Source organism: Heterodontus francisci, chromosome 5, assembly GCF_036365525.1.
Source record: "Heterodontus francisci isolate sHetFra1 chromosome 5, sHetFra1.hap1, whole genome shotgun sequence".
Lineage (NCBI taxonomy): Eukaryota > Metazoa > Chordata > Chondrichthyes > Heterodontiformes > Heterodontidae > Heterodontus > Heterodontus francisci.
In genome coordinates this window covers 195,625,400-195,650,439 of record NC_090375.1, presented here as the reverse complement: position 1 = coordinate 195,650,439, position 25,040 = coordinate 195,625,400, and the positions used below count along the sequence as shown (strand labels likewise).

Sequence of the window (25,040 nt, the reverse complement as noted above, 5' to 3'; positions counted from 1 at the left end):
CAGGTGTGTTGGGCTGACAGGAATGTTGGGTTGGCAAGTGTGTTGTGTTGACAGGTGTGTTGGGCTGACAGGAGTGTTGTGTTGACAGGTGTGTTGTGTTGACAGGAGTGTTGGGCCGACAGGAGTGTTGGGCCGACAGGTGTGTTGGGCTGACAGGTGTGTTGGGCTGACAGGAGTGTTGGGTTGACAGGTGTGTTGTGTTGACAGGTGTGTTGTGTTGACAGGAGTGTTGGGCCGACAGGTGTGTTGGGCTGACAGGAGTGTTGGGTTGGCAAGTGTGTTGTGTTGACAGGTGTGTTGGGCTGACAGGAGTGTTGGGCCGACAGGTGTGTTGGGCTGACAGGAATGTTGGGTTGGCAAGTGTGTTGTGTTGACAGGTGTGTTGGGCTGACAGGAGTGTTGGGTTGACAGGAGTGTTGTGTTGACAGGTGTGTTGGGCTGACAGGTGTGTTGGGTTGACAGGACTGTTGGGCTGACAGGAGTGTTGGGCTGACAGGAGCGTTGGGCTGTCAGGTGAGTTGGGCTGACAGGTGAATTGGGCCGATAGTGTTGGGCTGACAGGTGGAATGTGACACGTTTAAGGTGATTACATGACAATGGGCCAATTCTACCAATCAGCTACGGCCGTTCCCCCCCCCCCACCCCCCACACCTCACGTTTGCCTGCCACTCACCTGAAGCCCTGCCCCTAGGCAGCCGGCCCCTGGAGCGCATGCGTGGCCGCTTCTGCTCTCGGCTGCTCCGATTGGCTGAGAGCTGTACGGGCGTGACGGATGACGTCATAGCTCGGTCATGTGATCGTGGAGGCAAGATGGCGTCGGTGGCAGAAATGTTCGATGTGAGCTGGGAGGGTGAGTGGCGGCCGATGGCGGGGACTGGTAAAGGCCATCCCCCTGGTCTCGTGAAGGGATGTCAGTGCTTAAACACTCCACCGAGAGCTGGGTCTGACCATCCACTCACTCCCGGGGAGAGAATTCCACGTCAGACCGCTGGACTGGGGCCGGGAGAGGAGTCAGATTCGGAGGAAACAGGAGTTGGGTTTTGGGGGGGCGGAAAGGGATTGGATTGGTGAACGGAAGAGGGACAGGAGCAGGGAGGGGTGAGAGGAGTGAGGGGGAGGGTGGTGGGAGATGAGTGGGAGGAGGCACGTGAAAGCAGAAGCTGTAAACCTGAAACAGAAGTAATAAATGCTAAAATGCCGGAAATACTTAACAGGTCTGGCAGCATTTGCGGAGAGAGAAACAAAGTTAACGTTCTAGGTCAGTGACCTTTTGACAGAACGGACTGTGTTGCTGTTTTTCTCGCCACAGACTTGTGAAGATGCACAGGAGGTTGGATGGGGGTGAGATGAGCGCATGGTTGGAGGGTGCCCAGTGGTGACAAGTTCATGTGGAAGTTGGGCAAGGGCTGCGGCGACTGAAAGGTGGTCCTCTGATGGGGTGAAAGATGGGGCCCTCTGTGATTGGAGGAATCGAGGGTGCAGGCCTGGATAGATAGTGGGATTCGTACACTTGAATTGGAGATTATAGACCATTTAAAATAAAATGACAGATCAGGGTGGGGAGGTGGTGGTGGTAAGCAAGGATGGCCTGTGAAGGAGTGTTCAGGAGGTGGAATTCTGTTTTAGCATGTTTAGATTCAGGATAGAGCAGGGAAAGTTGATGAAAGCTTTTAGTCCTTGAGGCGGTATATGTGGAGATTAGGCTTTTGGTAGTAGGGAAAGAAAGGTAACAAATTGGGCAATGTTCTTGGAGTGCAAAGTAACAGTCATGTTGCTGAAAAGTGAGTATCTGTCTGTTGGGCAGAAAGATGGACTTGGTTGAGCAGACTAGCAAGCTTGTGCACCGACTGGTCCAGACAGTGTTGGCAGTTGTGCCCAGACCGCAAGGTCACATTTACTGAAATCTGGTGGATGTGAAGAAGAGCAGTGGCGTTCTTCCAATGACCTGCCCAATATATATCCCTCAACCAATAGCAAAAATAGATGGTTCATTCATTTAGTTGTTTGTGGGATCTTTGTGTTCCAATTGGCTGGTGTGTTTCTTACATTATAACAGTGACAACTCTGCAAAAGTGCTTCAGCTGCAAAGTGCTTTGGCATGTCCAGAGATCATGAAAGTTACTATGCAAATACAATTTCTTTCTTTGTCAAAAAGAAAAATGAAAGAAAGACTTGAATTTCAATAGTGCCTTTCACGACCACAAGATGTCCCAAAGTGCATTACGGTCAATAAGTATTTTTTGTTGTGCAGGCACTGTTGTAATGTGGGGGAACATGGCAGCCAATTGGCACACAGCAACGTGATAACGACCAGCTAACTCTGTTTTTGTGATATTGTTTGAGGGATAAGTATTGGCCAGGATACTGGGGAGAATGTCCCAGCTCCTCTTCAGAATAGTGCCATGAGATCTTTTACATCCACCTGAGAGGGAAGATGGGGCCACGGTTTGATGTCTCATCCAAAAGAAGACACCTCTGACGATGCAGCACTCTCTCAGTACTGCACTGGAGTTTCAACCTAGACTTTTGTACTCAAGTCTCTGGAGTGGGACACCTGTCTTAATCAAACGTTAGTTTAAGTATCAAAACCATTTGCTGTTTGATTATTGGGAAGTTGCTGAATGAGCAGAGCTGCTGATGCTTCTCACTGTGCTCTGTAGAATGCTATTAAAGGCAGATTACAATTATGGGTCCTCACACTTGTGATTCCCAATGCACATGGAGCAAGCTGACAATTGTAGCTTCTACAGTCATCAGTAGGGTGCATGATACATCAGCATGGCCCTCATTCTTGCAGACTGCTTACAGTTTAGCGTACTGTACAAATAACACCAGGACAATATTGTGGTTTGTGTGAAATTTCCTTCCTTTGATCATTTGGACTAAAAGGCCAGCAGTAGATTTTTAAGTTATTTGCTTGCTATATGTTGGTAGTTGCACCTGGCTATGGTGCAGTGGGAGTCATGAGTTAAAGAGCATCACTTAAGGCTGTTGTGCTGGTTTGAAGGTGACTTTGTTTTGTGTATGTCTTGATATGAGGATGTTCAACAAGCTGAGTGACAAATCACCTGAAAGCTGTTGATTGTACCACTGTTAACGCAACATCTCAATGGAAGCATCTTCAATCTGGAGAAAGAAATACATTGACATGCATTGTTGAGTTTTACTTAATTTGATAAGTGACTGTAAGACCTGGACTATTTTCCTCCAGCCCCTTCCCACAATTTGTAGGCTGCTGTGTTTCAAGATCTGATCAGTGGGAGGATAATTAAAGAACCCATGGTCTGGAGTGCAGCACTGGAAAAGGCCCCAGTAATTCAATTCACTGTGCTGTTATTTTACTCAGAATTTCCACACTGGGCGACTGCCATATGAAAGTTAGGAGTTCATCTCCCTCAGTGAGGGAAGCAAGCTTGGCAGTGAGTCAGTCTGCAAGGCAGGGTGGAGTCAGAGCTGAGTTTCACTGCCTAGCAATCAGGAGCAGGAAGCTCCTTTCCCCTTGCAACTTCCTCCACCCTCGCCACCCAGTCCAGAGATGCTGAAGATAATTGTCATGTCCTGATTGTTGCACCAACTTGACATTGTCTAGTGATAGGACCACTGAGCCCTTCTCAGCCTTGCATTTAACTGTCAGCAATCAGGAAACCTGGCAAAAAACTTTTTTCTCAGTTCTTTTTAATGTTTTGAAAGGATATTTTGAAAGATTTAATTTTTGGATATGGGCGTTGCTGGTCAGGCCAGCTTTTGTTGCACGTCCCTAGTTGCCCAAAGCAGCTGGTGATGGTGGATTGCTGTCTTGAACTGCTGGTAACAGTTTGATAGAACTGAGTGGCTTGCCAGGCCACTCAGAGGGCAGTTAAAAGTCAGCCACATTGGTTGGGACTGGAGTCACAAATAGGTCAGACTGGGTAAGGATGGCTGGCCTGCTTTCCGAAGGGACATTGGTGAAGGCATGCAAGTTGAACTTTTAAGACACAAAAAGCCTTTGAGGGAAACGGGAGTGGGGGCTGTGGTGGAGGTGCAGTGCTTCTGACTCCACCACTGGCCCTTGGCTGAGGAGTGGGTGCAAGTGGATGGAGGATTAATGTGAAGTGAATTCCACTGGATGGAAGGTTTGGGGTTTCGAGCAGTTAATTTGAACGGGATGCAGTGATGGAAGTGAGGGGGTAGTCGGAAGAGATGTTTGGAAGCTGAGAGGATAAGGGCTAGAATGGGAATGAGTGGGATGGATAGAGGTGGAAGCAGGTGCGATTGGGGGAGGGGAAATAAAGGGAGTTGGTGAAAGCTCCATTATCCCACAACTCCTCCCCACAGGCAGCCTGTGATAGCTGGTGGCTCCTCGCTCGATCACACCGTGCCGCCTGCCACCTCCAAACTGAACTCAAAATAAGCAGAAAGGCTCGAGAAGTAGAAAAAAGATGCGGCAGCAACTGGCACTTATATAGTGTCCTTAACATAGTAAAATATCCAAAGGTATCACTGGAGTGTTATCAGACAAAATTTGACTCCAAGCCACGTAAGGAAATATCTAGGCAGCTGACCAAAAGCTTGGAAAAAGTAGATTTCATGGAGAGTCTTCAAGGAGGAGGGAGCGGTAGAGAGGTTTAGAGAGGGAATTCCAGAGTGTAGGGCCCAGGAAGCTGAAGGTGCGGCCACCAGCCGTCGAACGACATAAATTGGGAATGCACAAGAGACCAAAGTTAGAGGAGCACAGAGATCTTGGAGGGTTGTAGGGCTGGAGGAGATTATAGAGATAAGGAGGGGCGAGACCAGGGAGGGATTTGAAAGCAAGGACGAAAATCTTTTAAAATTCAAGGAGTTGCTGGACTGGGAGCCAATATTGGTCAGCGAGCATCGTTGGTGATGATGCACTGGACTTGGTGCGAGTTAGGATACGGGCAGCAGAATAGTGAATGACTTCAAATTTGCACAGCCGTGCAAAGGCAGTAAAGACCATATTCTGACTTAGTGTGGAACTTGATGAGAGGTCTACCAATAAGCTTTTTTTAAAAAAAATCTGCAAATAGAACACTTAAAAAATCCAATTTTGGAATGAGAAAAAAGTCACGATTTACCATTCCAGTTTTCAAAAATTCCAGCAGCTTTCTCCTGGGCATAGCCTCTCCCCTCTCAATGCCTTCTGCTTTGTTCTGTGAGGTTTTGTCCTTGAGTGAGGTCTTGGATGGCATTCATAGGAGGCCATTCGACCCATTGTGTCTGTGTCAGTTCTTTGAAAGCTATCCAATTAATCTTGCTCCCTCCTTGCTTTTTCCCCATAGCCCTGCAAAATTTTCCCCTTCAAGTATTTATCTAATTCCCTTTTAGAAATTGCTATTAAATCTGCTTCCACTGCCCTTTCAGACAGTGCATTCCAGATCACAACAACTCGCTGCGTAAAAAAAACAACTTATCTTTGCATTGCTTTCTGTGTCTCCCTGTATGTGTGGCCTGTTCAGTTGCTCCTCACTGCTTTTTTTTATCCTTTAGTCACACGCATCTCTGATCTCAGTCTTTCCGTGTATTTAAGACCGAGATGAGAATTTTTTTCCGTCAAAGGGTTGTGAGTCTGTGGAACTCTCTTCCCCGGAGAGCGGTGTTTTTAGGGCAGAGGTAGACAGATTCTTGACAAACAAGGGAGTCGGTATCAGGGGTAGGCAGGAAAGTTGAGTTCAGTCCGCAAACAGATCAGCCACTATTTTATAGAATGGTGGAGCAGGCTCGAGGGGACGATTAGCTCCTTGTTTGTATATTCGTATGTTCATTTGACCTCTGGTTGAGGGAGATTTACAATCTGCGTAGGACGCCAGACATGACTGAGAAGACTGTGAAAGTCCAGTCAGTGAAGTGAGAGAGACTGGTAGATCAATGGCAGAAAGTTGGAGCATAATTGCTCGGAAAGGAGGTAAATAAATAGAGGAGCTGCAGGATGCAAGGCAGCAGTGGAGAGTGAGGGACAATAGAAATAAAAGACAAAGTGAGGAGGAAGAGGCAGGTGTGGCAGGAATGGAAAGGAGGGAAGAATCTTGAGGAGGAAGAAAATCCTTAAGCAAAACAGGATATGGGTAGGTCCTGTGATGTGTGATGGGTTAGATGGAATTATCAGTAAGCTGCCGCAGGATACGATGCTCTGGTGAGATGTAATAGAGTGCTTACATAGAATATACAGCACAGAAACAGGCCTTTTGGCCCAACCAGTCCATGCTGGGTTTATGCTTCATTTTAAAGCCATCCAGATATGCAGATTGTGCATATTCCCCATTGGTAGTGGAAGTTGCATGAGTTGTCCTTTTATTAGTGGCAGGCTCAGGAGTGTGACTTTAGGGCGTGCCCATGTCCTAAAACCACACCAGCAAACAGGTGAGAAAAGTTTTATGGTTTGGGACTTGCGGGGTTGGCTCAAATACAACCACTTGCATTCATTTATATAGCGCCTTTAACATAGTAAAACATCCCAAGGTTCTTCACAGGAGCATTATCAGACAAAATTTGGCACTGAGCTACATAGAGATATTAGAACAGGTGAGCAAAAGCTTGGTCAAAGATGTAGGTTTTAAGAAGCGACTTAAGGAAGGAGAGAGAGGTAGAGACAGAGAGGTTTAGCGAAGGAATTCCAGAGCTTAGGAACTCAACAGCTGAAGGCTGCCAGTGGTGTAGTGAAGGAAACTGGGGATGTGCAAGAGGCCCTGAGTGAATTGTGGAACGGGTGTGGGAAGTGCAGGAGGGACATTCAATCCTAAGAGTGAAATCTGAAGCACTCGGAACAGTCCACACTCATTAAAAATAAGGGGTCATTCTGCTCAAACTGTTGTCCCTCTGCCATTCATTCCCATATCCTGATTCTTGTTTTTGTTAAACTGAAGTTGATTTGTAATTAATCTCTCCCTTCTATGCCTTATTTCCCTGAAAACCAACTTTCAAACCCATCACTTGCTTTCTTTGCCCTGGGTGCTGCCATCCATTTTGGCGATTGGAGCAAAACTGGCTGAAACGAGTCTTGCAGGCCTGATTTTGAAAGCTCCATACAAAGATTGATCACAGGTATGACTTGGTCTGTCTTGACCATTTTCATGTCAAGCGAAGTCCCCATGGACTTGTCTTCTCGTTGGAAGTCTCCAGCCTGGCAGTTTCCAGATCAGTTCATGCATTCCTTGTGTTGGAAGCTGTAATTGTTTCTGCAGCGTTGTCTCCAGTGCTCTGAGTTATAGCTTAGTACTCACTCCAACAATTTTTGTCTGAAGATCTCCTACTGTGATTCTATTACTCACAGCTTTTATATTATTGCAAAGTACGTTGTCATCACAAGCTAGTCTTTCGTTTGCGTGATTGAACATTCTGTAAAAGCTAAAAAGGATTTATTAGGATGCCTATGGATTCTGTTAGAATATGACTGATGGAGTGTTGTGCCTGTTTGCACTAAGCCAAACCCTTGTTGGATTGAGTTTAGGCAATGGATGCCAGACAAATGGTTTCTTATGTTCCTGCGCAAATGAGTTAATATAGTTCTGGCACAAATGGCACTATTAATCTCATAAAATAAAAGCAAAGTGCTGGAAATACACAGCAGGTCTGGCAGCATTTGTGGAGAGAGAAAAACGTTTCAGGTCTGTGACCTTTCATCAGAACAGTTCTCTGTTTCTCTCGACAGATGCTGCCAGACCTGCTGTGTATTTCCAGCACCTGGTGTTTTTATTTCAGATTTCCAGCAGCCACAGTATTTTCTATTAATCTTGTGTAAGATACAGTCCGTTAAAAGAAAGACTCGCATTTCTATAGCTCCTTTCATGATCTCAGGACACCCCAAAGTACTTTACAACTAATGAAGTACTTTTGAAGTATAGTCCCTGCTGTAAGATTGGAAGCACAGCAATCAATTTGTGTCCAGCAAGCCCTGCAAACAGCAATGGGATAACAGACCAGATAATCTGTTTTTAGTGATATTGGTCAGGGATAAATATTGGCTGGGACACCGTGGAGAATTCCTCTGCTCTTCCAAACAATGCCATGGAATATTTAGCACTCCCTCAGTACTGCAGTGAAGAGTCAGCCTGGATTATTTGATCAAGTCTCTGAAGTGGAGACTTTAACTCGCTACCTTCTGACTCAGACAAGAATGCAACTATTGAGCCACAACTGACTCCAAAAGTCTACTTAAAGTATGAAATATGGTCTCACCTACTGGGCCACTGCAGCTGAAAGGGTTGAATCATCAACACCCCATCCACCACCTTAAACATCCACTCCCTCCACGACTGACACACTGTGGCTACAGTGTGTACCATCTACAAGATGCGCTGTAGGACCTTACCTAGGCTTCTTCAACAGCACCTGCAAAACCTACAACCTCTACCACCTAAAAGAACAAAGGCAGCAGATATATAGGAGCACCACCACCTCCAAGTCCCCCTTTGAGTCACACACTTTCCTGACTTACAGATATATCGGTCGTTCCTTCACTCGCTGGGTCAAAATCCTGGAACTTCCTCCTTAACAGCACTATGGGAGAACCTTCACCACACAGACTGCAGCGGTTTAAGAAGGCACTCACCACCACCTTCTCGAGGACAATTAGGGATGGACAGTAAATGCTGGACTTGCCAGTGATATCCAAATCCTGAAAATGAATAAAACTTATGCTCCTGCATCTGTGCCATTGTTGCTCTTCAGTCAGCCATTAGAGTCATTCAACAGTGAACCAATCCCTTTTTGATTGGGAATCTCTGATGGAGGAGGTGTGGCAGAATTAAGGCCTTGTATTTTTCAATGTTGTCCCCCATAGAGTCTCGATTTTTGTTGCATTGCCCCTGGACACACTGGTGTTTCTGTGATGCCCATTGCCTAGGTATGCAAAATGTCCACTGCAGTTCACAAGACAAGAATCAGAAGTATTTCAGCCTGTGAAATGCTGCAGCATCATCTGCTAAAGAAACTTGTTTGAGGCGAGTTTGCAACTTGATATACCTTGTGTCTTTTACTGACGTGCATGACGTGTTAATTTTTTTAATGAGAAATTACAGCGTTGGAGAAAATTCTCATTCTCATATTTCACCACACACCTTCAGATCTCCAAAGATCCTGATTATAATAGTATTTTGCGTGAATTAAATTTTTTACTTTGCTAGTTACTCAAATGTCTCTCTTCTGATTTTTCAGACATGCGTGACAAGCTGAGGAAATGGCGGGATGAGAATTACCGCAACAGTGAGCAGATAGTGGAAGTTGGAGAAGAGCTAATAAGTGACTACGCATCAAAACTGGGAGATGACGGTGAGTATGGAATTACTGGAGGGAAGATACAAATCATACTTCCCTGATCATAATGATGGCACTAATTCCAAACTTGACAAGCAAATTACATTGGTATTAAAAAGACTGGTTCTTCTGTAGGTTGATGGCTTGCTTGCTGTACAACCTGCTTGTGACCAGTATTTCATACCACATAAAGTGGCTTGTACGTAAAACTGTGGAACTTCCTTATTTGATGGTTGCTGATCTACGTTGAAAAATCAATTTCTAAAAGTTTAAATTTCTGTGTTTATTGACTGACCATTTTCAAAACATATATTTAATTATGTGTGTTTGCAATAATGAAAGGTATTGATAGAGTGAATAAGGAGAAACTGTTAGTTTCCAGTGGCAGGTGAGTCAGTAACCAGAGGGTGCTGATTTAAGGTAATTGGCAAAAGAACCAGAGGGGGAGATGTTTTTTTTAATGCAGTGAGCTGTTATGATCTGGAATGTGCTGCCTGAAAGGGCAGTGAAAGCAGATTCAATAATAACTTGCAAAAGGGAAGAGGATGCAAAGTTGAAAAGGAAAATTTTACAGGGCTGTGGGGAAAGAGCAGGGTAGTGGGACCAATTTTTCAAAGAAGCGGTTGAGTGTTCTGTACGATTCTAGGTGAGTAACCATCTTCAGAATTGATTTTTTTTTGAAGATTGCGTTCACATGAATTTGAAGAAGGATACACTTAGCCTTCGCACTGTACTTCCTCTCCCTCTCCCGCTCATGCGCACACTTGAGAGTGACTAGTTTATCTAGGCCTTTTTCATTATAAATGTGAACATAGGAACTTTGAATGAAAACATGTGACAAAAACATGACAAGGCAGTGGCGAGTAGCACACACAGGCGGTGTGTACAGATTTAGGAGTTTAAATACGTTATGTAGATATTAGAATGTACATTCCCTGTAGCGGTGAGAATTGATCTGTTGTCTAAAACAGAAATTTGTCTGGATCTGGACATTCTGTTGTCAGTCATCTTATCCATGACCAGTCGTCTCAAAACTCGGATAGCCAGGTAGAACACTGGAGCCTAGTCTTTATTCATTTGCAGGCTTTTATTTACAGAGACACATTGCATACCATGCACTTTCCTCTTTCAGCATGCTCCTTTGAGTGCAGGTGAATCCCCAGTTAATACCCTCCACCTGAAAACAATTAGCATCCAATTGATATACGGTTAACAGCTCATGCATGCATCTGGTACATACACCACAAAGACTAGGAATACTTTTATACTGCAAGGTTAGTGTTAGGTGTAAAGTAATTATAGCTTTGTGCAGTATAAATCTGGACTTAACTTGCAGAACAGGGCTGCCTGGAAGGGCTCCTCCTGCATCATTTCAATTTGACCCAACGTGGAGTTGGAATGTAGTTGGGCCTCAGACCAGGCCTGTTGGTCCTCGGGGCACTTTGCAAACTCAGCTAACCTCATGGGGATTTTCCCTTTGTCTAACCATGTAAATTTATAGCTACTGGGTGAGAGCTGTGCTAACATCTGCATCCAAACTCTTCCCTGGGTAGAACTGTTCTAGATAAGAATCTTTCAGTTTGAACATAGTTTCCATGTTCCTCTGGTTCTGCCTGGTTCAGTTACAAAGATTTGCGTAGAATTTACAGCATGGAAACGGGGCTTTCTGCACAACTGGTCCATGTTGATGTTTATACTTCACATAAGCCTCCTCCACCCACTTCAACTCACTCTATCAGTATATCCTTCTATTCCTTTTTCCCTTGTGTGTTTATCTAGCTTCCCCTTAAGTGCATCTCTACTATTCATCTCAACCAGTCCATGTGGTGTCAAGCTCCATACTTATCACTCTCTGCGTAAAGACGTTTCTCCTGAATTCCCTGTTGGATTTATTACCTTATATTTCTGGCCCTAAGTTTTGGACTCCCCACACTTGTGGAAACAACTTCTCTACAACTTCCTCATTGGAAGGTGAAGTCTTCACTTGGATTCACTGTAGTATCAAAATTAATCAGTTTCTGATTTTTTTTGGTATAACTTGGGTGTTATCAGCATTCCTGCTCCTGTCTCAGTCTCTGGTGTTGGAGGGTGCTTTAATCCAAATGATCATGATTTTACTCATCTTGGGACATAACCACGCTCTCCAAGGTTTCACTGGTGTTGATCATGAATTAAAACCATTAAAGGAGAAACCAAAGTTCATCACAAAGTAAATAAAAAGAGTCTCTGTGCAGGAAGATTATATCAGTGAGATGTAATTAGCACTCAGATAATTTGACTTGTGCCAAGGTGATAGTTGTCCCACTGAGCAATGATACATCTTTGCTCATGTCAGATACTTTCTGTTTCTTAAAAATATTTTCTCACCCTTGTAGTCCTATTTCATCCCAGAATGTGTCACATATCCACCCTCAACAACAACAACGTCCCAAGGTGCTTCACAGGAGCGTTATTAAACAAAATTTAACACTGAGCCTAGTAAGGAGATATGAGGACGGTTGCCCAAAAGCTTGGCCAAAGAGACGGGTTTAAAGGAGCATCTTCAAGGAACAGAGAGGTGGAGAGGTTTAGGGAGGAAATTCCAGAGCTTATAATTCAAGCAGCTGAAGGCATGGCTGACAAGGGTGAGGCAAAAATCGGTGACATGCAAGTGGCCAGAGTTTGAAGAGCACGGAGATCTTGGCGGATTGTGGAGCTAGAGGTGGTTACAGAGATAAGGACGGTGCAAGGCCATGGAGGGCTTTGAAAACAAGGATGAGAACTGCCTCCAACTGCTGCGTTTAGTCCAGAAAACATGGCCGTCGTCGTAATGTGGAACCGCAAACAGCATTAACCGTGTGTTGACACCTATTTGATTGCGATTTGGTGCATCTGATGGTGGCTGAGGGAGTGAACAGGCAGTTTCAGATTATGGTAGAGAAAAATTATTAGTTAAGATGCTTTCTCAATTTATTGGGTGCAATTTGCCATCTTTTTGGGGCTAGCCCAGTTGTGCACAGTAATCAGATAGGAATTTCCCTAAATAGGCCTTGGGTGGAGGTGTGGGGGCTTGTGTCGGATGATCTTACTCGCTATAGTTTTGCTTTTTTTTGTTATCTTATGTAGATAAAATGCAGGCAAATAAAAAACTGGGTTAACTGAAGTCTGAAATTGTGAACTCCCATAAGGTGAACATGGAATTTCCAAATCTTGTTTTGTTTTCAGTTTTGACCCACAGGAAATCCCTGGAAGAGGAAATTCCTTTGCACAATTACATTACCTCATCATCTGGAGTTTAATTTCAGGCATATAGTCTTTTATAGATGTAATTGTTTTCTAATGATTTTCATGTCTAAATGAGTAAGCTAAACATCTGGAGTTCAATTTTCTTCTTGAGTCTGCGGAATGACGATATTTAGTAGCACCACAATTAAATTAAACGAGGCTGCAGTACACTCCCAAGGATCATGGCATAATTTTTGGTGCTGTATTCTATTAGAAGGCTGTCTGTGTTAGCCTGCAGAAAGGGAAATGAATCTTTGAAAGGACTGATGCCCCTTTTTTCAGGAAGTTAGATGATGTCTTACAAGCCTGTACTTTGCAAGGAATTGCAGCTGCGCTCGGCTTAATGCAGTAGTTCCAATTTTATAAAGCTTCTAAGATTATATTTTTGTGGTTGCTACTAGACAAACTTTACCCATTCCAGCCAGGAAATGATTACACATAAAATAACACTTGTGTTGGCAAAAGCCCTTTTTCTATTAGTGAATGAAATGACCGATCTTAATTTTTCCTTGAAGAATCTAACTCAATGGCATATCCCTGCCAACATGCCTCATGTTGGATGATGTTGTTCATTATAGTACCTTTACGAACCATATGTAGCAAAAGAAGGCACAGCATACTGCTGTCTAACCAATTCACGCAGTGAACTAAAAACTATATTACACACAATTGCACTAAAATTACAACATGGAAACAGGTCGCTTGGTCCAAACAGTCCGTGCTGGCGTTTATTCTCCGCACGAACAGTATTCGGTGTACCCATGCTGTTCCCATATTCCTTTATCCCTCTTTCCTTTAGCCACCTGTCAAACCTGTTCTTAAATGATGGTGATGGTCCTTCCTTTAAACACTGACTCTGTTAGTGCAGTCAGTCTTCATCCTAATCCTACCTTTATGCTGGTCCTGCCCTTCACAAATTTACTTCACCTCTCCATGGTTCCAACTGCTTCCCACTTTTCTAAAAAAAAACTTGTAATTATGAATCAGTATAGTTAAAGACAAGCTACTGCTTCTTGTACATATAAATTCCACTGTTGTCAGAATTGTTTTATTATAAGACTATCAGAAATTAGTTTTGATTCATATTTATCATCTTTGCTCCTTTGTGCAGTCTCAGCTGGGTCTGTCCACACCATGACCTGCTCATCAACTTGTGCATAGCTTGCTTTAATCAGCTGTCAGAAGCCTTACTTCTAGCTAGGGAAGATAGCTAGTGTCAGTTTAACCATCTACATTGGATTAAATGAAGATTGGCTGGAAATGGCCAGCATTTTGTCAGTGATGAGCAGTCATTCCCATTATTGAATTAGATTCTGGAGTCCTGGAACTAATAATCTCATTTGCTATTGCCTTAATTCATTCTTGGTGACAGTATGAAGCAGAGAAACTGATGATGGAGTATATTACTTGGGTACTGCATTATGGCTGAAGTACATTTCTAACTGTTAGATGTGCTGCATCAGACTTTGGCATGACGTTGTGTAACTTGTACAGGTTTCTTTGCCACAGCTGAACGTGGATGGCTGACATTTTGTGATCACTAGCTGATCTCCTCTAACGTTGCACATGGGGAGTTGAGACCAAACATCACCTTTAGACAAACCGAGGCTAGAGGATTGAGGGTCTATCAGCCAGAGCTAGCAGACATCATTTTGTCACAGATTCTGTCTTTGTTTTTGTATAATACTTGGATTTTTATGTTTTTCATATTTAAATAGCTGACTTCTGGAAGTAGGGTTGGCTAGAACATTGAATTTCTCTGTAGTTTCAGGTGAGGACTGGGAGATGCAGAAATGAGGTACTCCAACACCATCACTGGCAGGAGGGTACCATTACAGTGTGACATGTTTACTGAGGTAGTTTATAAATGATTACATAGGAATTAATACAGTTCCTGCCATTTATAGCAGGAGTGTTTATGCGCAAGGGCAGTACTTTGACAGCACTCTACTAGTATATATACTTATGGATCACACTGTACTGCATTTACAACTGCACATTTATATAGCGCCTTTAATGTAGTAAAACGCCCCAAGGTGCTTCACAGAAACGTAATCAAACACAATTTGACACCGAGCCTATTAAGGAGATATTAGGACAGGTGACCAACAGCTTGGTCAAAGAGGTAGGTTTTTAGGAGCATAGTAAAAGAGGAGAGAGAGGTTTGGGGAGGGAATTCAGAAGCTTAGGGCTCAGGGAGTTTAAGGCATTGTCAGCAATAGTGGAATGATTAAAATTGGGTATGTGCAAAATGCCAGAATTGGAGGAGGCAGGGATCTTGGCAGGTTGTGGGGCTGGAAGATGTTACAGAGATAAGGAGGGGGCGAGGCCATGGAGGGATTTGAAAATTAGGATGAGAATTTTAATATGTACTCATGATTGTTGGGAAATCACTTCTGTGACACTGAAAGGTACGAGAACTTATTTTAAAATATATGAAACATCAGAAAGTATGTGGAGTATAAAGTCAATTATTTTTCAGGTAGTTTCTCAAAACTCCAATGTAAATGGCACTATTTAAGTGGTAGTTTACAGCATTGTAAAAAGTGAGACAAAATTTTAAATGGTTTCTGAATTTCGGTGTTTTATACTGTATTTTAAATCCTTGCAACATTTTCCTTTATGTTCAAACTTTGTTAAAACCAGCTGCTGAAATGAACTGTTAAGTTCTGGATGTACTATATCATTGTTAAAGTTGGGGAAGATTGACTCGGTATTGTTATAGAGACGTTTTGTAAAGAAGGAATGATGCAATTAAGGAAAAATGAAACTGAAGTTTTATACATTTCTTGGGCTTTGCTGCAAAATGTCACACCTAAACAGTAAATAACTTCCCCTCTGTGTTTCATGCACATGTTTCTTTGCTAGTTATGCAAGTCTGCTATGAAAGGGAACAAATGTATTTATCTACCTGCAGGAATATTATTTTCCACATGACAGTGAGCAAACTCTTACTTCACTGTCTTTAGGGAGATTGCTTGCAAACATATTCACCAGCTCTTCTGGTAAAGATGTGCCACTCCCACAATTGTTCAACCTAGCACTCATTCCCTCAGTAACAAAATAATCTCGGACTTACCATGGACAGTGTCAAGAAAGATGTGCTGCAATAGTTCGGATTGGTCAAAAGATGAACAGAACATCAGTGTAATTCTTTTTCTTGAAGAAAAGGAAGAACTTGGCTTTATATAGCACCTTTCACAACCTCAGGGCATCTCAAATATGCTTCACAGCCAGTGAAGTGTAGTCACTGTTGTAACGTAGGGAACACTGTAGCCAATTTTTGCACAGCAAGATCCCACAAACAGGAATGCTTTAGTGATTTTGGTTGAGGCATAAATATTGTCCAGGACACCTGGGGGAACTCCCCCGCTGCTCTTCAAATAGTGCAGTGGGATCTTTGACATCCACCTGAAAGGGCAGACAGTGCTGTGGTTTAATGTCTGATCCGAAAGACTGCACCTCTGACAATGCAGCACTCCCTCAGTACTGGCCAGGAGTGACCGCCTCGATTATGTGCTCAAGTTTCTGGAGTGGGACTTGAATGCATGACATTCTGACAATGGTGAGAGTGGCACCCACTGAGCCAAGGCTGAGTGCTCTATGTGGGTTTGAGTCCTCAAAGACCCTCAAATCTATTCAGTTTGATTGGCAGACAGGAATTTTAAGACCAGCATTGATTTCTAAATTTTTTCAAATTCATTCATGGATGTGGGCGTTGCTGGCAAGGCCAGCATTTATTGCCCATCCCTAATTGCCCTTGAGAAGGTGGTGGTGAGCTGCCTTCTTGAACTGCTGCAGTCCTTGTGTAGGTACTGTTGCTGTTGGAAAGGAGTTCCAGGATTTTGACCCAGCGACAGTGAAGGAACGGTGATATAGTTCCAAGTCAGGATGGTATGTGGCTTGGAGGGGAACTTGTAGGTGCTGATGTTCCCTGCATCTGCTGCCCTTGTTGTTCTAGGTTGTAAAGGTTGCGGGTTTGGAAGGTGTGGTGGGTTGGCAGGTTTTTGAAAACTACATACTGTGCAGATATTGTGTTTAAATGATCTAAACCTGTGGTCATATATACGATAATTTGCCAATAAGTTGCATATGTTCACTAGTTAATCAGTGTTTTACATGGCTTGTTCATGCGCAAATTTATAGTGTGCAGGAAATACTTAAATGCTGGGTATGATCTCAATGTAAGTTAAATTATGTTGGTGGTTCCGTAACTAATACGGTTCCGGTAAAACAATTTTGAGATTTTTTTGGCAAAGCTGAGTGGTTCTTTCCAGTGATTTTATTGTGTTTCCCGATGTCACCTTCACTGGTGTGAAATCCCACAAGATGGATAAATTGTCATATTAGAATAGGTATTTCTTGTGTCATTGTATAGAGAGATGTCATGTATGTCAATCTGATAATAGAAGTGTTTCGATAGCTATGTTCTGCAGTCAGGAAAATGTGCTATGAACATTTATGCCATTGGCATTATACAGCATCTATCATATTAAAGGTGTTATAATTTAAACATCCTTTTGTGGCCCAATGCTAAAGCAGTTACCCCTAAAGCAAACACCCAACTTCAGTGTCCAGGATTCAATCCAACTGGTAAATTAAGTGTCTATTGACAGCGCAGTATCAGCCAATGAGTCGGAGGAGAGTTGGGACTTAGGGCATGTCTCTCAGCAAACTCTATATTACTGCAAAGTCTGCTTACTCAACAAACTGAGTCTATTTTGAAAGAAGTACAGCAAACAGAATGACCGAAACTACAGCAGTGTCTCCCGATAGAAGTAGGATGATTTCTCCTGCAAAATGCAGCAGGAGGGAGATCGTTGTATTAATTTTGTGCCTAAAATTAATCCCAGTCAATTATAGCGATGCAGTTTCCAGGCGTGATTAATAAGGGAATAACCCAATCATCTGCATTCTTGCTAGGAATCATGGTGGCTCTCTGCAGCTGTAAAATTTTCAGAAACCTGGCTCTGTGACTCCCTGGTGTTTGCAACAAGCATCATTCACCTGGGAATCGTTAAACATGCTCTGCTGCTCGTATCCTAACTCTCAACTGTGTTCACTGAGACCTACATTGGCTTCCAGTCTGGCAACATTTGGATTTTAAAATTCTCATCCTCCTATTTGAATTCTTCCATGGCCTCACCATTATCTCTGTAACCTCCTCCAGCTCTACCACCCTCAGAGATCTCTGCAGTTCTCCAATTCTGGCCTCTTGTGCATCCCTGATTTTAATTTCCCCACCTTTGGTCACCTTAGAGAGAGAGCAGCAGCAACAGCATTTTCTTTTTGCAGTCGGCCTCCAAAGCACCTACAGGCTTAAATGTTAAATGCCAGCCAGATTATTAACCTCAGTTTTAGTCTTGAAACTGGTCTGAATCTTGAGCCTAATTTACTTAAAAATGCCTGGCTGATTGCTCATGGTTCTCAGCTGGTTAACTCTATAAATATGGTTTCAATCCAAAAGTTTTAACAGAGCTTTAAATTTTAAATTGGTCTTGTAGAAGGCCAGTGTTCACCATGGGTGCTGGATGCCAGCCATGCTGTTATGATTTGTGCCTCTTATTATTTGAGGTTGAGTGAGTCATTTGAAGTGGAGTAGCACTCCTTAGAGTCATAGAGCTATACAGCACAGGAGCAGGCCCTTCGGCCCATCATGTCCGTGCCAGCCATCAAACACCTCTCTATTCAAATCTCATTTTCCAGAACTTGGCCCGTAGCCTTGTACGCTATGGCGTTTCAAGTGCTCATCTAAATACTTAAATGTTATGAGGGTTCCTGCCTCTACCACCCTCTCAGACAGTGTGTTCCAGATTCCAACCACCCTCTGGGTGAAAATTATTTCCCTCAAATACTCTCTAAACCTCCTGCTCTTCACCTTAAGTCTATGCCCCCTTGTTATTGACACCTCCACTAAGGGAAAAAGTTTCTTCCTATCTACCCTATCTATGCCCCTCATAATTTTGTGTACCTCAATCAGGTCCCCCTTCAGCCTTCTCTGCTCTAAGGAAAACAACCCTAGCCTATCCAGTCTCTCTTCATAGCCGAAATGCTCCAGCCCAGGCAACATCCTGGTGAATCTCCTCTGCATCCTCTCCAGTGCAATCACATCCTTCCTATAGTGTGGCAGCCAGAACTGTACACAGTACTCCAGCTGTGGCCTAACGAGCGTTTTATACAGCTCCATCATAACTTCCCTGCTCTTATATCCTATGCCTCGGCTAATAAAGGCAAGTATCCCATATGCCTTCCTAACCACCTTATCTACCTGTGCTGCTGCCTTCAGTGATCTATGGACAAGTACACCAAGGTCCTTCTGACCCTCTGTACTTCCTAGGGTCCTGCCATCCATTGTATATTCCCTTGCCTTGTTAGTCCTCCCAAAATGCATCACCTCACACTTCTCAGGATTAAATTCCATTTGCCACTGCTCCACCCATCTTACCAGCCCATCTATATCGTCCTGTCATCTAAGGCTTTCCTCCTCACTATTTATGACACCACCAATTTTCATGTCATCTGTGAACTTACTGATTATACCTCCTATATTCATGTCTACTCACAAATCTTGAAAGTTAATCTTGATCCGCAAGAAAAGCATGAAACTTGCATTTCTGTTGCACCTTACACAGCTTTAGGACATCCCAAAGTGTTTTATAGCCAATGAAGTGCTTTTCAAGTGCAGTCACTGTTGTAATGCGGGAAACATGGCAGCCAGTTTGCATACAGCAAGCTCTCTTAAACAGCAGGGAGATAAATGACCAAATGATCTCTTTTAGTGATGCTGGTTGGGGGATTAAATATTGGTCAGGACACTGGGAATTACACCCCTGCTCCTCTTTGAATAGTGCGATGGGATCTTTTACGTCCACCTGAGAGGACAGAAGGGAGACTTAGTTTAACATCTCATTCAATACATGGTCCTTCTGACAGGGCAGCACTCCCTCAGTACTGCACTGGGAGTGTCAGAAACTTTCTCTTCAGGTAAAGAGCAGTGGAAATGTTGTACCAAAGGTGTCTAAGTATTGGGGTGAATGCAACAAAGATCCACAACTAACTGAGTCCTCATATGTAGAGTGTATTGCACTGTAAATTTTTGGGCAGCGCATCTAATTCAATTACAGCGTATCATACTTGAAATAAGTAAGTTAAAAGTACTGACTGGTTGAAGTCTGGATCCTAAAGGCTGGAATTTCAACTGATTACTTCACTGAATTCACATTTGAATTGGTTCCAGCTACCATTTTTATTTCTAATTCAGGTGAATGTACATCACTAAAAAGAATCCATCATGGCCTGAAAAAATCTTAACGTATCCACACGGCTCCCACTATCATACTCCAAACCAGTACATTATCATGTCTTGCAGATGCCCACATGTACCTCGGGGATTAGGGTCTTAGGTTCACTTAACCTTAGCTTCATTTCTTTACTTCCGCTCTCAAACCCGCTTCTATCCTTGATAATTATGCATGGCGCATGTACAATGTTTCATAACCCATTCTTATCTTATTCTGCATTTCGATTCTTCGCAGTCAGACTCCTAATGTACCAGCTCCTGAATCACTTGCCTGGAATATCAATCTGCTGCTTCCCTTTGCACCTATCCAGATAACAATTTCAAAACACTTTTACCCCACAAAAGCCCAATTGTCAAGCTCATCCTGCCGAAAACAGCGAAGTAAATAAAAGGAGCAGATAGGAAATGAAGTTAAATTCCCAACAGTCCAAAAGTAAGATTGTGACAATGAGGAGATCAGACAAAAAAACGGAGGACCAGGCTGTTAGTACAAATCAGCAAGAACAAAAAAAAGAGATTAAGCAATGTTTGTTAAGTCAGCAAAGGAGGAATCCAGGCTCTGGTCATTATTGGCAGCTGAACTCTTCTTTCAACCCTACTCTAAGGCATGCCACAGTGCTGTCGTTCATTCTGTCTCTGCTTTACTTCTTTCTTAGGCCCTTGTAAAATTCTGCTCACAATGTATATCTGTCTTTGGTATGTTGGGCATACTTTTTTATAAATTCTTTCATGGGATGTGGGCATCACTGGCAAGGCCTGCATTTATTGCCAATTCCTAATTACCCTTGAGAAGTTGGTGGTCAGCCACATTCTTGAATACAACTGAGTGGCTTGCTAGGCCATTTTAGAGGGCAGTTCAGAGTCAACTGCATTGCTGTGGATCTGGAGTCCCATATTGACCAGACTAGATAAGGATGGCAGATTTTCTTCCCTGAAGGACACCAGTGAACCAGATGTGTTTTTACAACAATTTGGTTGTTACATGGTCACCATTCCTGATTTATTTAATTAAATGAATTTAAATTCCCCCAGCTGCCGTGGTGGGATTTCAACTCATGTCCCCAGATTATTGGTCCAGGCCTTTTGGATTACTTGTCCAGTAACATAACCACTATGCCACCATTTTGTGAACCTGTTCTTCCTGCCGTTGTTGCTGTGATAAATATTTTCTGCACAATAGATGTTGCTTTACCATGAGTGTATGTCACTCTGTGATTGCACATTTTGACCAGTTGCTTCCAATTTTTTTCGCTTCCCCCACTTATTTTCTGCCCTTGCTCATTTTTTCATCCATTACTGAAATTTCTGTCATCCAAAATAAGGGTGTAACAAAAAAAATGAATGAATGAATTTATCCACTGCCTTGTCTTTTGTGCGTTTTAATGCCTTCATTAAAGTTACTGCTGGCCTCAGAGGCTCCCTGAAACCTGGTCTTCAGCTCGTTCTTTTCACCCAGAACTGTGACTTGGAGCTGAATTTAGATTGTGGAGTCTGAGCATGTGTAGTGTACCTAAGCTCACAGATTCCATTAGAACATTGCAGTTTGCTCCAGTGTTAGGATCGTTCTCTTCAGCTTGTGTCACTTTCTGTCCAGTAGCTTGTCTTCAAATAACATTGAAGCACAGGATGGCAAATTTCAAAAGCTTTGCTGAAGTAAGTGTTACGGTCAAGTGAGGCAGGGTCAAAGGGCTTCCCTCTTTTCCCTTTCCTTGTTTGACCACAACAGGCTTAATTCTTCCTTAAAGTGGATGTGCTGGCCAATTCAGTAGGTGTTTGATTGGTTCTTGTTATGATCATAGACAGGTTTTCTTGAGTTAACATAGAAGGAGGTTAACTTTATTGTACCTAAACCGAACTAATACAAATAATAAACAAAGCGCCAACTTTCACACACTCTCACACGCTAAAGGTTACACAAACGCAAATAGGTTACAGAATGGGGAAAGGTAGATTGGTTGATTTTGAGTCCATAAAAAAGGTATATAGTATATGAAGTTTGGTGATTCAACTGGCTTGTAGCTGAATTCAGTGGTCCTGAAGCTTTTAGTTTGAAGAGGTAGATGACTGGTTCGGTGAGTCTTGTGGAAATAGCGATGTGGATGATTTCCTACAGTGGGGTTTTTAATTGTAGCCGGAGTATGCAAAGGTGGTCAGTCAACAAACATGATTTGAAAGCTTTCAAGCTAGAATGGAGAGAGAGAGGGACCCCCAGTTAGGTCTCCGCATGTCAGAGTCCAGTTGCTTCTCCCCTGCTGCAGAGAAAACACCAGCTTAAAACCACAGATGAGGAGGGGCTTGTCACATGACAGTCACTCAAACATATAGCAGATAGCAGAAATAAAAACAAGAAATGCTGGAACCACTCAGCAGGTCTGGCAGCATCTGTGGAAAGAGAAGCAGAGTTAACGTTTCGGGTCAGTGACCCTTCTTCGGAATCTGCAGACAGCAGATTCTCTACTTGCTGAGAGAACAGGTAGTTCCTTTAAACCTCTTGGGTCTTGGTTCTTGCTGGGAAGTTAGCAGACATTTCATCTCTCTCCTCACAGCCCTTTGCAATGTAGGATAACGTGGTGCAAACTGGGTGATCATCTTAAGCTGAAAGGATAACTTTGCTGGCAGCTTGTCTTTTTAAAATGTCTTTAAAAAATTGTCTTTTTAAGAAATATATAAATTCAGATTTCCAGTCAGTGGATTAAAGAAAATTATCATTCGACAAAGCACATTAACAAGAAACTGTGCGCACACACTCATCAGTCTCACTGTCATCGCCATTTTCTGTTTTTCTTTATCTGGAATGGTTCCGTGTTGAGCTAAAGCCCAGAGAAAGTGTCAGCTATCATATTGTTTTTCCCTGCAGTGAGGATAATCTTTAGACCGTAAGGTTGCAGAAGCAGGCTGCAATGAAAAAGCCTCGCATTATGGATTTTGAATTTTTCTATAAAGGTCAAAGGATTGTGGTCGATATAAGCTGCAGTCTCCCTAAATGCATTTTTGGACATAGACCTCAAAATGTTTGAGAGCCAGCAACAGTCCCAGGGCTTCCTTTTCCACAGTGGAGTATCTCTTTTGATATTTGTTTAACTTTTTTAGAGAAGTACCCAACTGGTCTCTGAATGCCTAACTCATCATCTTGGAGCAGGACGGCACCTACCACTAGGTCACTAGCATCCACTGTCACTTTAAATGCTTTGTTAAAGTTTGGAGCTGCTGGCACCGGTTCGTTGGTTAAGATGGCTTTCAGCCTCTTGAAAGCTGTTTGGCACCTCCCTCACCACACTACCTTTGCTTGTTTCTGTATTAAGTCTGTCAGTGGGGCGGCTATAGTGCTGAAGCTTTGCACAAACTTGCGGTAAAACCCACGCATCCCCAAAAATCGCATTATTTCCCATTTGGATGTGGGGACGGGAAAATCTATCAGTGCCTGTATCTTTGCTTCTCTGGGCAGCACTCGCCCTTGACCCACAGTATGGCCTGGGTAGGTTACTTGAGCGATAGCAAACTCGCTGTTTGCAAGATTTAGCACGAGGTCAGCTGACTGTAACCTTCGGAAGAGGGCTTCTAACTGGTCCCCGCAGGTGACACTATACACAAACAGATCATCCAGGTACACTACACAGTTGGGCAGGCCAGCCACTACCTGGTTCATCAGCCTTTGGAAGGTGGCTGGGACATTTCTTAGCTCAAAGGGCATCATCCGGCACTGGAATAAGCAGTCTGGGGTGACAAAAGCTGAGATCTTGTCACAGGAGTAAGGGAACCTGCCAGTATCCTTTTAACAAGTCTATTTTGGTTATCTAGGTGGCGTTTCCTACTCTATCAATACAGTCTTCCAGGCGGGGAATTGGGTAGGAATCAGCTCTGGTCACTGCATTAATCTTTCTGTAATCAATGCAGAGCCTTGTTGAGTCATCGGGTTTGGGCACCAACGCAACTGGGGAACTCCAACTGCTCTGACTGGGCTCAATCAGCTTCTCCCCAACATATACTGAATTTCCTCCCGAACTTGGATCAGTTTCTTGGGACCGAGGTGATAGGGATTTTGTTTTATAGGAGGGGTCTCCCCTACATCTACATTTTGTAGGGTGAGGGTTGTGCACCATGGTTCGTCCCTGCAGATCCCTTCAAACGCTGTGAGCGGCCTCTGTCCTACATTTAAATAGGAGAGTACGGCGTCTAACTTCCCTAGTGTTAGCTAACTGGGGGTTTAATTTGGGAATCCTCCAGGTATCTCTTTAACTCGTCCTCACTCTCACTTTCACCCTTCCGTTTCCTGACTGCTGCTTGTTTGTCCCCTTCCTGGCTGTGATACCATTTTAACATATTGATGTGGCACAGCTTTTGCTTTTTCCTATGACCTGAAGTGTCAATTACATCAATCACCTGGTTAATTCAACTTATTACTGTGTACAGGCCACTTTCAGCGGTTCTCCCTGTATTGGTAATAGCACGAACACATGGTCTCCAGACTGAAATGTTCTGGCCTTGGCATGTTTATCTGCCTGCCTTTTCACAGTTGTATGGGAGGATTTTAGGTGTTCCTGAGCCACCGCGCAAGCAGTTCTCGGAACATGGCAATGTAGTCTAACAAGGAAGATTCGTCCCTGCATCCCAAAAACCCCTCGTGGAATAGTTTTAGAGGACCTCTCACCTCGTGTCCATAAACTAATTCAAAGGGACTAAAGCCAGTGGACTCATTGGGTGACTCCCTGGTGGCAAACAGAAGAAATCTCAGCCCTTTGTCCCAGTCATGGGGTACTCATAGCAGTCTTCCCTGATCTTTATCTTTAGGGTAGGCAGTGGTATTATCAGTGGACTAGTAACCCAGAGACCCAGGGTATTGATCTGAAGACATGGGTTGGAATCCCACCACAGCAGAAGGTAGAATTTGAATTTAATTAATAAATCTGGAATTAAAAGCTAGTCTAATGATGGCCATGAAACCATTGTCGATTGTTGTAAAAACCCATCTGGTTCGCTAATATCCTTTAGGGAAGGAAATCTGCTGTCTTTACCTGGTCTGGCCTACATGTGACTCCAGACCCACAGCAATGTGGTTAACTCTTACATGTCCTCTGAAATGGCCTAGCAAGCCACTCAGTTGTACCTAACCGCTACGAAGTCAATAAAAAGGAATGAAACCGGACGGACCACCCGGCATCAACCTAGGCACTGGAAACAACAACACCAAACCCAGCCCTGTCGACCCTGCAAAGTCCTCCTTACTAAC

At 43.4% G+C, this 25,040-nt stretch overlaps 1 protein-coding gene across 1 annotated transcript in view; it reads left to right on the top strand.

Annotated features, from left to right (window-relative positions):
* The first annotated feature begins 740 nt into the window (after positions 1 to 740).
* Positions 741 to 25,040, top strand: part of emc2 (ER membrane protein complex subunit 2) — a 138,908-nt gene continuing 114,608 nt past the window's right edge. Inside the window, exons 1-2 of the mRNA XM_068032585.1 lie at positions 741 to 850; positions 9,151 to 9,264. Of these exons, the coding sequence (XP_067888686.1) occupies positions 811 to 850; positions 9,151 to 9,264 (154 nt within the window). The 5' untranslated portion in view covers positions 741 to 810. The remainder of the gene's footprint in view (positions 851 to 9,150; positions 9,265 to 25,040) is intronic.